Source organism: Saccoglossus kowalevskii, chromosome 16 (assembly GCF_978046115.1).
Source record: "Saccoglossus kowalevskii chromosome 16, keSacKowa6.1, whole genome shotgun sequence".
NCBI lineage: Eukaryota > Metazoa > Hemichordata > Enteropneusta > Harrimaniidae > Saccoglossus > Saccoglossus kowalevskii.
Window position 1 is genome coordinate 22,487,151 of NC_140656.1, and position 13,904 is coordinate 22,501,054.

The 13,904-nt window shown below is 35.1% G+C and overlaps 1 protein-coding gene across 1 annotated transcript; it reads left to right on the plus strand.

Annotated features, from left to right (window-relative positions):
* The first annotated feature begins 3,573 nt into the window (after positions 1 to 3,573).
* LOC100373424 (sulfotransferase 1B1-like) lies at positions 3,574 to 13,202 on the plus strand. Its single transcript, XM_002737023.3, has 6 exons — positions 3,574 to 3,912; positions 7,337 to 7,590; positions 7,959 to 8,085; positions 12,191 to 12,285; positions 12,484 to 12,655; positions 13,008 to 13,202. The coding sequence occupies exons 1-6, from the start codon at positions 3,762 to 3,764 to the stop codon at positions 13,115 to 13,117; spliced, it is 909 nt and encodes a 302-aa protein (XP_002737069.1). The 5' UTR covers positions 3,574 to 3,761; the 3' UTR covers positions 13,118 to 13,202.
* Positions 13,203 to 13,904: the final 702 nt, after the last annotated feature.

Here is a 13,904-nt window from a genome sequence, read left to right on the forward strand (position 1 = left end):
TTTGGTTGAAATTATGTGCTTGCTTTTTGCAGATGATGTCGCTTTATTTTCTGACACTGTCATTGGCTTACAGCGACACTTTAACACATTGAGTTCTTGAAACTAAAGTGATTGTATTCAAAACTGGGGGTCAACTTTCAAAAAATGAGAAATGGACTTACGATGGGGAACAAATCAAAGTGGTGCCATATTATAAATATTTAGGTTTTATTTTCTCAAACCGACTTTCTTGGTCTGAAGCAACAAAAATATTATCCCAACAGGCAAAGAAGGCATTTTTCAATATTACCAGAGTTACAAAAATTACAGGTAAGCTATCCTTTGATGTATTTTTAAAATGTTTGACACTATGGTGTTACCAATATTAACTTATGGTTCCGAGCTTTGAAAATCATTTATGTTTGGAACGTGTACAATCTCTAGCCTGTCGTTATTTTTTGGGTATCTCCTGCAATGCTCCAAATGTTGCAGTATTAGGCGAGTGTGGCAGATTTCCTATTTATTTTCACACAGCATTAAAATGCATTAGGTATTGGACAAAATTATTAAAAATGCCAGAAACCCGTTACCCAAAGAAATGCTACCTTATGTTGTATAATATTGAACAATCCAATCTTAGATCCAGGTTAACCTGGGTTAGTCGTGTTAAAAAAATATTATTTTTATGCAACTTAGATGATGTTTGGGAATCACAAACTGTAAATAACGTAAATGTGTTTTTACGCATTTTTACGAAAAAAATGAAACAAATTCTTATACTGATTGGTTCAGCCAGTTATGTACTTTAGAGAAACTGACATTTTATAAGGAATTTTCTTTGGAACCTGAAAAGTATTTATTTTGTGTGAAAGTGCATTCTCATGTTCAAATGTTAGCTCGAATCCGCTGTTCATGCCACTATCTTCGTATTGAGACAGATAGAAAAAATAATGTAGATAGGAGTGAACGCATTTGCTTGCTTTGTAACAGTAACAACATTGAAAATGAATACCATTTTTTACTATTTTGTTCCTTAATATATATATTCCTGCTAACTTTTGAAATTGCGAAAAGAGCTACAAGAATTGTCAATTGTTTGAAAATTTTAATTTTATTTTTATTTTTATATATAAATAATGTATGTAGATATTATGGACCGATGGCCTTCTATTATAAATAAAGACCACATATATATAAATAGTTTTATATGTTTTGGGGGACATTCTGTATGAGTCAGATGTATTTGTGTTACTCCGTATGCAACAATACTAAAGTCAAGACAATAAAATATTAGGTAACACTTAGTAAGCTTTTCAAAATAAACGAGAATGACAGAGATCTTGACGATTTGGCATAATTTAAATGTATCCAAGACTAGTAACACTGGATGTTGATTGCACCAACTACCTCTGCAGGTTTTACTTTGTCGGATGACTTTGTTGGCATTTTAGTACCACTACATATGCTGCATGCTGATTGCACAAACTACCTCTCCGGGGTTTACTTCTTCAGGTGACTTGGTTGACATTTACGGTACCACTCCACGCTGCATGTTGTTTGCACCAACTACCTTTCCAGGTATTACTTCGTCAAGTGACTTGGTTGGCATTTTCAATACCACTACATGCTGCTTGCTGATTGCACGAACTATCTCCAGGTATTACTTCGTCAGGTGACTCTGTTGATATTATCAGTAGCACTCAACGCTGCATGCTGATTGCACCAACTACCTTTCCAGGTATTACTTCGTCAGGTGACTTTGTTGGCATTTTCAATACCACTACATGCTGCATGATGATTGAACCAACAATCTCTCCAGGTATTACTTTGTCAGGTGACAATTAACATCGCATCAATTAATTCATATACCTCTCCATTACAGGAAGAATTGCAGATCCGAGGAGTGACGGGCTGATCAAAATGGATATGCTGAAGAACGCCATAATGAACACAATAATTTTTCAAAAGAACTTTGGCTATTACAGTAAAAATTAATACATCAAATGGTAGGCACTAGTTCAAAACAGGAAGCTCAAGAAAATAGTCAAACAAATGATCCATTCAACCATAACTTTCGAAACACTTCTCGACTCCTCCAATATTGCGGAAATCAGTGCTGTAGTTAGCAGCACTAAAACGCAAGCCATAAATGACAACATTCAAACAGTCACCATTACTATCTCCCCCTTTTCTAACCCAAATCATTACCAAATCACAATGACCAATAACTGCCGAGAACACCAGTAGCCATGGTAAGGAATAGTATAAGCAACTATTAATCAATAACACTTGAATCTAAGTTCCGCATTATTAAAGTGCTGGAACGTTTAGTCTATCGTGATATTTCTTGCAAAGAATACCAGGGAGACACTATCGCAAACTACACAGAGGGGAGAGATATGTTCGTCAATGTGCTCTGTTGACATTCGTCTTGTCAACTGAAAGTTTTGAAACAAGTTTATTTTGACATTCTCTTAGAGGAAAATGCCTGCAACTTTTCCAGTAACTCTCGCTTGTTGAACATTTTGTTCTGAAGCTGACGCTCTCATTCCACATTTCTGTACGTGTACACACTGGCAAGATGTAGATCAATCGTCTCTGCCACAACAAATTCGATTTCTTTGCATATCGTATTTCTGTTAATCCCGCAAAACAGTCTCCTCCGTTTTTTAGCTCCGCTGTCGACTTTGTTGAGCAGAGCTTATCATATGAGTGATTGTCCGTCGTCGTCCTTAATCGTCCTTAAACTGAAAGTCTGAATGCTTTGATACTTGGTGTATATGTACCTCTCTTAGATTTTATGATATCTTTATTTCTCTAATTTTGGTGAATAATTTTGTAATTTCTTAGTAAAAAGTGATATTGTCGAAGTTGCTTTGATACTATACATACTGGTACTTCAGGTAAGCCTCTCTCACATTTGTTCATATGTTATATGCTAGTTTATATTTTATATTTGACTGCCACAAACAATGCACGCTGTTCTAGACGATTTAATAGTTTGCTTGGTTCTTTTGGTTGAAGTGACTGTATTAACGCATTCAGGAGGTCAGAATGAATTTGCATACATTAAGTTAATATAATTTATTTCGTGACATCAGCATCGACTATGAATTATTTATACCAACTAGAAACCTGTAGACGGGACAGTCTCTCGGGACTGAAGTCCCTCTCGTGAAATGCATTTCATATCAAGCTTCTTCGGCGTGTGAATGTTTAGGATGCACAATTAAATTAGGCCCGAGGCCTGTCGACAGATTAACATGAATGTTATTTTGTGCAAGTTATATCATATCAACATCTGTTACAGATGCCTAGTCACAATGGGACCACTAGATAGAATCTATAATTATTTTGTTTAATTCTTTCATCAACACATTTGCGCATCTGCAGTACACCATGGTTACAATATTAACGCCACTGTTGATGGATAATCCTACGACAATCAACACAATTTATCCCACATTGTGGCTTCGGCAACGGGTCCAAGAGTAAAAAATATGGCGCATGTAAATATGACGCACAGTAATTACATGAACCATAACGTATCAGAACGCCTTGTTTTATAATGCAAAACATGTTATCACTGGGTCACAGGTACCTCCCCAAAACAGCATCAGTACCCGCTAATCTACTGTTAGCTATGTCCAAGTGTTGATATATGGCTGCTGTTACATTAATGTTAGCCCCCCCATTCATTCTAATGTACAGCCGAATGGTTGGTCCATTCACTAACTCTCGCGATCACATGCGGGGAACATAAATCTATTGTTGTTACCACTATGACGAATGTGCTAGCTAAACCGCCATGGGACCACTGTTACTACGTACGACCTGGATACCTGATGTCAACTGCAACTAACAGTATTGAGAACATAAAGAACTTTGAAGTGAGAGATGATGATGTCTTCATTGCGTCATATCCAAGATCTGGTGAGATATCTTCAGTTTGATATAACCGTCAACCTTGTATATTTTTGTATTGCATGACCGACAATAAATTTTAAAATGGACTTATCAGGTTTTTATTTTTCGTGACCGCTATATCACGTTACATGCGTGTAAGATTGGTACAAAACAGAGCGACGTGGCAGATGTTTGAATTGTGAAACAAAGATACACTTTTTTTTTATTTCTGGTTTGCAACCAGGCCCGACTCGATGACCTGTATAATGTATACCTTACACTAATTGGGTTGTGTGTTCGACGTGCAAAGGTCAAGTGACGTACCGATCACGTGTCAACATTGGTCGGTGTCAAAACTCGGTCATAATAGCTGTCCCCGTCCCGAGCTAGTTATTTGTTCACGTCACGTTATTGACGTTTACGTCACATGATGTATAGTTTGGTCAGTAAGTGTACAAATGCACCACAATACCAGAGCTCATTTCTGACACTGGGTTTATTTGCATGGCAGAAAAAGAGTGAGTGGCTTTCAGCCTTGTCTATCCCACAATACATAACATTATGCGAAATATATCTATAAGATAAGAATAGATTCCTATATAGACGAATCCGAGAAGCAGCTGGCGCACACGTGATAATAAAATAAATACGATATTTACTATATGGGGGCCGCCCATTTGAATGCAGCATAAAACTAAATAAGAGAAAAGTTGTGAAATGCGTTTTTCAGATTTCTATAAATCTTGACAAAAAATACCAATCTTTCACAAAAATGCGGTCCTATGGGGTTATATTAAGCCACCCGGCGTTTTTGTGTGGAAAAATCCCTTAAATACGAACACCTATTTACCGGAAGAACATAGAACATTTTTCAGGGGTATTTGAAACCAAAAAATGTCATTCCAGCTCAGCAGCCAATCAGCGACGGCCTTACAGTCAGATGACAATTTCGGTATCGAGTGGAAATCTTTCGTTAGTGTAATATTGTTTTGATCAAATTTTTATGCCATAATTTTAACTAGTGTCATATTTTTAATGTTTTTATGATCATGGGAGGGTCAGGGAAAAAATGTAAATTTCTAGGATGCACGAACAGCGATAGAACTCTGAAAAAATGGAAACAAACTACGTGCAAAATCCATTCACCAAAGACACATGATGAGTGCGAATGTAGGCACTCCCCGGGGGGTGTACTTGCACAAAATACTGACAGGGGTGTGTAGCTGGTTGTTTGAAACCCCTACCCCTTTATATCAGACAGAAATAAACTCAAATTGCCTACCCCTTTTTAGACAAACTGTGGATATTTGACACCCCATTCCTGACAGTAAACCCGGGGGTCAGTCACTCTATGTGCCGTTACTTCCCCCCATGTGCGTTTTAATTTAGCGGAAAAGCGGGGTGTTTTTCACCTTCTAAAGCGGGTCCGCGCAGGAAGCAAATATGCCTTTTTAAAATGCTAGTGTCTGCAATAGGCCCCCAGAAATAATCTCCCAGGCGCTTGCAACAGGATTTATGGTTAAGGGAGATAGGCCTGGGTAGGGTTATATACTAGTATACTATAAATAAAGACAGGGTGTGAATATCGATATAAGATATCAGAGATTCTTTGTATAAGGTCGATCCCAAAAAAAATCACTGTTTATTTGACGCTGTGTTTAATTGTTTAAAGCCAACACATTTACCCTGATTTTGGGGGCAAATTAAACCCTTTATATCTCAAACACGGCTCAAATTCTACAACCAAACTTGACAAATTAAGTCCCACGTTTCTGTCTATTTTATGGCATGTAAATTTGACAGCTTTGTTTTAAATTTAATTGTACACTCAGTATTCTGTAACTAGACTGATCGCATTGAATAGAGACAAAAACATGTTGCTTTGTTCCGTGGGGAGGGGTATATGTGCACATTTGTCTTCCGACCGCTAGCGTACACATTTTCATTGAGATAATAGCACATTCTGGCCGGCTCAGGACTTATTTTTGAATGATCATCGACCATAACAGTACTGAACAATTTAGGTCTCCCCGAGTACAAGTTGTCAGAGTCCCACATGAAGACTGTCAGGTACATACATTTCTAAAATTTCGTAGGTGTCTGAACCTATAATAGCATCTCAACATAGGATTGTCGGAATATAGGGATGTCGGAACAAACGGAAATAAATCATGTTTTACAACAATTTCTCCACAAAGTCAAAAATCCCAGCTTTCGCCATTCTCTAACATCGTCTTCCCAAATATCCATGGAAATAATCGTCGGAAATACGTGTTAAATGTTTGTAGGTGAGTTTGTAGTGGTGATAATAGTACGAGTTCACATGTAATTAATAAATATTATTATTATGTGATTTGTTATGGGACGCCATGACTGTGAGTGGTATATGCCCCCAGTAATGGCGGCAACGTAAGAGAGCGTACTTCCGAGACTGTGTTTTTATCTCCAATTAGCGGAAACTGGCCGTGCAACCGGGGCCAAGTCCAATAATGTTTCGCCGTTCACTCATCCGAAATGTAATAAAATAATCAGGCAAGACAGCTTTGGTGGCGCTCCATTGGCCCAACGAATGGGTTTTTGCAGTTACCTCCTAAGTGGTCCGATATACTACCTACCTGTTTTCAGTGGTACAGAGTTTTTCAAATCCCCAGTCAATGTTCGCTTGTTGGAATCTGACTTCCTAGTTGGTCTATTGTAAGTTCGTCTGTACTGATAAACTCCCGACAGTCTCGGTCTATTATTCCCTCACTACTGACGGTGATTGGTTATCATATGGTGTCAAATGTCAATCAGCACAGCTATAAAGGATACCCGATTACTGATTTTTAATGTTAGCAAAGCCTTGACACATTCTGTTCTAATTTTCTGCAGGTCACACTACACACTTCTCATAAACTTTGTTAGCGTTATTTTCACTCTTACTCGTTTGCTTGTCATCGTTATGTCATTGTCTTATCCCATATCTACAGTAACATTTTAAAACCAAAGCAAGATGAATTGACCAGCAATTAGCCCCGAGTAATGCAAAGCCTACGTTCATAACAACTTAAAACCTTACATTGTCGGAATATTATGAAGGCAATAAATATTAGTTGTTGTTGTTTCAGAAAGATTATATACCAAGGAATGTGTAACAATTAGGCACACAGAAAAGCTCTACCTCAAAATCAAAGTAGAATGAATGTATTCATTGTTCGTAATGTATATAGACAACTTAAATAAACATGGGTTTTAATGCTCTGTTAGTAACATTGATCTGGCAGCAGAGCTTGAATGCTTCGCAGATCAACTCATTTTGTACATTTGAAGGATCAATACACATTGTTTAATAATCGACAAACCTACATAAATATTTTAGTGTATGCATTTTATCTGTCGATTAGTGAATTGCACCATTGTTGTTCAAATGCAATAAATATGTTTTGACTACAGCTTTTTTTCTTTTGAGTAGGTACATACTGGTTAACTAGAGTTGTACGAGCAATTAAGACATTGAATAAGTCAACCATGGATGTCGATCATGCAATTATGGATGATCTGTTTTTCACACTATCATGGAAACCCTTTCCGGATTCCCCAGATTCATCCAAATATTCTTCAGCCCTCGACAAATATAATAAATGCTCAACATCATCACCAAGAACGATAGGATTTCAAATGTTACCAGAGTTCTTACCAACCCAATATTATGAAAAGAAACCAAAGGTAACGAAATACAGTTTTAGTTATAAAACAAAACAAACAAAAAATTACTTCCCAAATCAGTCTGATGAGAAGTGTATTTTCTCAGTAATTACATGTTTGTGGATAAATATAATTTGTCTTTTAATGCGTTAGACAATTTCCTTTTTGAAATAGTTTTTACACTTCTTAAGACATCCTGTCATAGTGATAATTACTCTGTATGTTTAAAAATGATCACGGTCTCATCCCGCGTCAAAGTGTAAAATCTCAACCCACGCGAAATTTTTTTATTTATTAATCCGAGAACAATCAATTTACTCATTGTCTCATTCGTTTATTTATTATCTACTCATTTTCTGGCATCATTCTGGTGTTCTGGTATTTTACAGACAATCTATCTCCATAGAAATCCCAAAGACGTGGCTGTTTCGTGGTATTTTTACCATTTAACCTCTAATTTTTTGGGAAAGCCGACCAGCTGGGAGCAGTATTTTGAAGAATTCCTGAAAGGAAATGGTGAGTTTTTTATTGTGTTTGTAATAATTCTCCAACTATTCAAGAATATATGTAATTCATGTATATTCTTCTAACCATATCATTGAAATTTATGTCAAGACATAATGTCTCCTGTTGTTAAGATCTTTATATGACCAATTCAGGTAAATACAGTCAGAAACGTTTATATAGACAAAACTAAAGCCACAGATTTCAAAGATATGTCAATAACACCTCGTCAGTACATATAAATGCTAATCCACTCTATATGACAGTTTGTAAATGTGGTCAATCAATTGCATTTGGATGCATCGACTATACTATAAAATTTGTATACATATTCTAATTTTAATCTGGGAGTATTTCTAGACTTCTCAAGGTCATTTATTACCATTAACCACAGCATACTTATTTCAAAATGTCAACTCTATGGCATCCGTGGAATCCCTTTTAGAGTGGTTCTCTAACTGCTTATCCAATCATTACAGTTCATCATAGTAACTGGCTTGATCTCACCTACCCTTCCTATAAACTATTGTGTTCCCCAAGGCGGCTCCAAATCGGATCCTTTATTACTTTTAATCTATATAAATGATATCCAAGATTCATCCACATTCTTTAACTTCAATTTTGTTGTTGACGACTTCAATTTTTGTTATGCTTTTAATAAATTGTCATTGAACACTGCTGATATTGATTTTAATTTGATTTATGTCAATACATGGTGCCAGGCAAATAAGCGCACAATCAATGCAAATGAAACTAACTACATGTATTTCTCGTCGGCTCATGAAAATTTAAATAATAAACCTGAGCTACATAAGAATGGCGCCATCATAAATGAAGTAAACACTACAACATATCTTATTTTAACTATGGATTGCAATCTTACGTGAAAACCCATATCAAAAAGGTATCAACAAGATCTCACCTCTAATTAGCTTAATTTCTAAATTGAAACATTTTCTTCCAAAGTTTACCCTTGTCTTACTATATACAACCATAATCTTTCCACATATTTCATATGGGCTAGAAGTTTGGGGTAGTACACACCGTACATCCATTGCCCCGATTTAGAACTACAAAAATAATTGTGCGTATTATAACTTTCAATGATAAATTTACTTAAAGCTGACCACTCTTTATTTCACTTGGCATTTTACACATGTATGACCTATTCAAGTAACAATTATGCACCTTCATTTCTGATCTCCATTTTCATCGACTTCCTTGGAAGCTAAATGACTACTTTCTTTTATCCAAGCACGCGTACAACACTTGATTCACTACTAAATCAAATCTATCGTATCACCTAAAAAGAACTAATATCGGTCAATTGTCCTGGGATTTCCAGGGAACCAAAATGTGGAATGAGCTTCCAATGCATCTAAAAATGATAAAAAGTCCTTCAATGTTTAAAAAGAATTGGAAGCGACTTATAATGACATCAAATTAGTGAATAAAACAAATCATTGATTAACTTGTTGAATGACTAATTGATCGTTTTATTATTTATTTCTGTTTTGTTTGTTCATTTATTTATAATTTATTTAATTCATAATCATATATATTGTAGGTAGCACCGCAACATTTGACTGTATATTATTTATTCCTATATTTGGTAGTAGATTTGACTAGCATCACATGCTAATTTCTACTTTTCTGTCATTTTACATTTACATCTTACACTTATTTCACACCATTTTCTTCCACTTGATTTGTATAAAGTGTCTTTATTTTCGTTGTATACTTGATTTTGTTTTGTATTCATAAATTAATAATGTACTTTGCAAACAAATAATAAAGAAGTCATAATACCATATAAAATCAAGCAGTAAATATATAAAAAAATAGTTATGAAAACATAGATACAGATTAATATTTTCATTATGTGTTTGTTGCAGCCTTGCATGACTGGTTAATGTAAATACACTAACCAGTCATACTAAAGTACAAGGCATACATGACTACTTTAGTACACTCTTTGCAGGTGATAAGGCAGAGGATAACTTTGCTCTTGCAGACGAGTTCCAAGATCTACTTAAATTAGTTGACGAATTTCAACTTAGCATTATGGAAATTAATTGGGATATCTTAAATGGGCCTATCACAGCTGACGAAATTAGTCATAGCATTACAGTTGATTGGCGAATTCTTTAAAAAAATCTTTTTCTACCTTGGCCCCTTTATAAACATAAATTTTAACCAAATATTTGAATCAGGGAAATTCACAAATGTCTGGTCAAGAGCAATTGTCATTCCAAATATAACTAGCAGCCTGTCGGCTGAGATAGCTCCGCTTATATCAATGCACATTTAAATTAAAGAATTGACGATATCATCGGAAAATGAACAATATGTATAGTATTATAGCAATCGGACTTGCTGTTTTCAATAAAAATTCGAAAATATAACTTGTTATCAAAAATATTCATTAAAATTAGATAATTGAAGAACAAAATCATCATGAAATGAACAAATCTGAGAGAGGTCCACATGTAGTACCTATATATGTAATATCAAAGCAAGTCGAAAATATAACTTTTTACCAAAAATGACAAAAATATTCGTTATAAATAAGACAATTGAACATATCCACACGAAATGAACAAATCTAAGAGAGAACCACCCAAGGTACCTTTCTAGGAAGTTTCACAGCTATACAGTGTGTGGTTTTAAAGAAGAAGTTGAAAATGTAAAGTTGACGGCGACGGCGACGACGACGGACGCCGACGTACAATCAGTAATACTATAAGCTCCGCTCGACTTCGTCGACAGCGGAGCTAAAAGGGTCCGCTGATGACCCGGGGAATTATAGAGCAATTTTCGTGCTCAGTATATTTGGTAATTTGCTTACTTTGATACTAAATAGACGGCTGTATTTTTTGGCAGAAGCACTTGGTAAGATCGACGAAGCACAGGCGGGATTCAGGAAGGGTTACCCATCGTTTGATAACATTTTTAGTTGCAGTCAATTATTCAAAAGTACATTACCAGAAAACTTTTATTGTGCGTTCGTCGATTTTTCGGGGGCTTTTGACATTGTTGATGGACGAAGGTTGTGGTATATTCTGTTAAAGGGGGTATACACGGGAAAATGTTTTAAATATTGTCCAGCATATATTCAAACGTGAAATCTTGTGTCCGCATCCCAAATGGAAAAACCGAATATTTTGACTGTCCCAAGATTTTGCCAATTTTAACATATGGTGCTGAAATTTGGGGGTTTAGACCGTATGACTGCTTCGAACGAATCCAGTTTCTTGCTTGTAGGTATTACCTTCTTGTCTCACAAAAATCCCAAGTTGTTAATTAGGCGAGTGTGGGAGGTATCTCATTTTTCTGAATACCGCGAAACGCTGTGCAAAATATTGGGCAAAATTAATTTACATGCCCCATAATAGTATAGAAGATTCTGGGGTTAAAAATAAGCAAACATGGATCACTGATATGAAGAAATTGTTGTTTATTTGTAATATGCAAAATTTGTGGTACAGTCAGAAAGTTAACAATACAAGCACGTTTATGGAAACATTTACTGTTAGATTTAAATGTTACTTGCAGTATAATTGGCTAAGTGACATATGTACATTTGGGAAACTCGTGACATATCGCGAATTTAAAACAGCTCTACAGCGGGAAAAATATCTTACTTCGGTCACTATAAACTCCAACAGAAAAACCTTAGCACGTTTTCGTTACTCTTCGCATAGCCTGCGCATCGAAACTGGCAGGGAACTTTGGAGAGAGATCAGTGGCTTTGTAAAGTCTGTGATACAAATCAAATTGAAAACGAATACCACTTCTTTTTAGTGTGCCCATTTAATTCTGAAATTCGTCAATTTTATCTTCCAAAATATTATTTCCATCCTCCATCTTTTCATAAATTTGTAGAATTATTAACTTCAAAAGAAATCAATATAATTAAAAGTTTGGCAGCCTATGCTTATCGCACATTGAAACTTTTTGTAATTTAATAATATTTATGTATATACTTTTATGGGCCGATGGCCTTGAACTTGTAAAAAAAGACCACATATATAAATACACTCTGAATATACAACAATATTGACAGGACATTCACTTACATGAGAACTAATACTAATAACATATTTTGTATTTGCAGTTGAAAAAGGTTCTCCTTTCGAAAACATTAAACAATGGTGTAAATATAAAAATAATCCAGATTTATTATGGATCAAATATGAAGACATGTTAAAGGTGAAACAGTATACCATTTTTTTTTAATGTTATTGACAATATGAAAATATCATATTGTGTATTTAAGAGAATGGAAAAGCATAACTTTTGCACAATAAAATCATAATATTAAGTGGTAAATATTGTCCTTTACAAATTAGCTATTTGAAAATGTCAACTACATCTTGATCACTTACTTGAACTGTAATGATATTCCAGGATCCAAAGAATGAATATTACAAGGTCGCACGTTTTTTGGACAGACCTATGTCTGAAGAAGAGATGAAGGTTGTTATGCATGTTTGTGATATTAATTACATGAAACAGTTTTTTAAACGTGACCCATTTGCACAAAATATAATGACAGAAGGGCATAAATATGTAAGGCAAGGTAAGTCAGTATGTATTTCTGTCTGTATGTATTCTCTAGTCTGTTGCTGTGTGCTATGTGTCTCTCCGACATTATACTGTGAGACGCCATTCTACTTTGGAATTCAATGGATTAAATACAATTTATTTGTAATTGTTTACGTAAACAAACTATTTCACGTTGAAAACCAAGAACAAACAAAAATACAGCAACATTTTTCACCTGCAACCCTGTTCATTGTCTATATGAAAATGGCATGTACACATGTTATCAAAAGTATGATCAAATATTTAATAACGCTCAAGCTAAATATATTACATATCAATTCACGAATAATGCATATGCAGTCGTATTTTTATTCTTATTTTCATAGGAAATACTGGCGACTGGAAGAATTATTTCACTGTGGCTCAAAATGAGGCATTTGATAAAGTGTATCATGAAGAAATGAAAGGATATGAAGACTTGATATATCAATTTTGAATGATTGCTCATAAATGTATTGATTAGTTTCAATTTATCTACAATGTTGAATATGAGAATTTATTAAATTAATTAGTGTGAGTCATTTGACTGTTGTTGTTACAATACACATACATTACATCATTAACAAATCTTCGGTCCAATGGTTGGTGGGCGTTCAACACAATTGATAAATACGAATATATATGTGGAATTGGAATTGCATCTTTCGTAGTGCAGGGGAGACTTGTTTTGAACTAGTAGATCATACTGACCGTGCATACCTTGTTATATATGTATGACGTGGCCACATTTACTGAAATATTTGAATAATGTGCTGTGGCATAATGTTTATCAAGGACATGCGCCAGCTGTTGACGTTCCAATGAGGGACAAACTTTTAATTAGTAAAGTTTAGTTCACAATATAAATGTATTTCAAGATTATACATGAATTCTGGTCATCCTATGATTTAGTTGTTGCGACATTACCAGTGCGCCATCCACTATGTTATTGTTCACTGTTTTTTTAAAGTAAACACAATATAATACGAATAAAACATTTGTTTATAACACTATTTCAACTGAATATGAACTAAGGCATAAATTAAATACCGGGAATCAAACGTTCATATAATAATTACAGGCTCCCCAATATAACCTGGCACGCCCATATGCTATGGCGAGGTCATTTAACAACTAATGGCATATACTATTGATAAGCTCTCGATGTTCTGTTTAAAATAACTCTACCAAGGCGGGGATCTAGACAAAATCAGCGAGTTCCAGGTTAGTATCCATGATGTTTC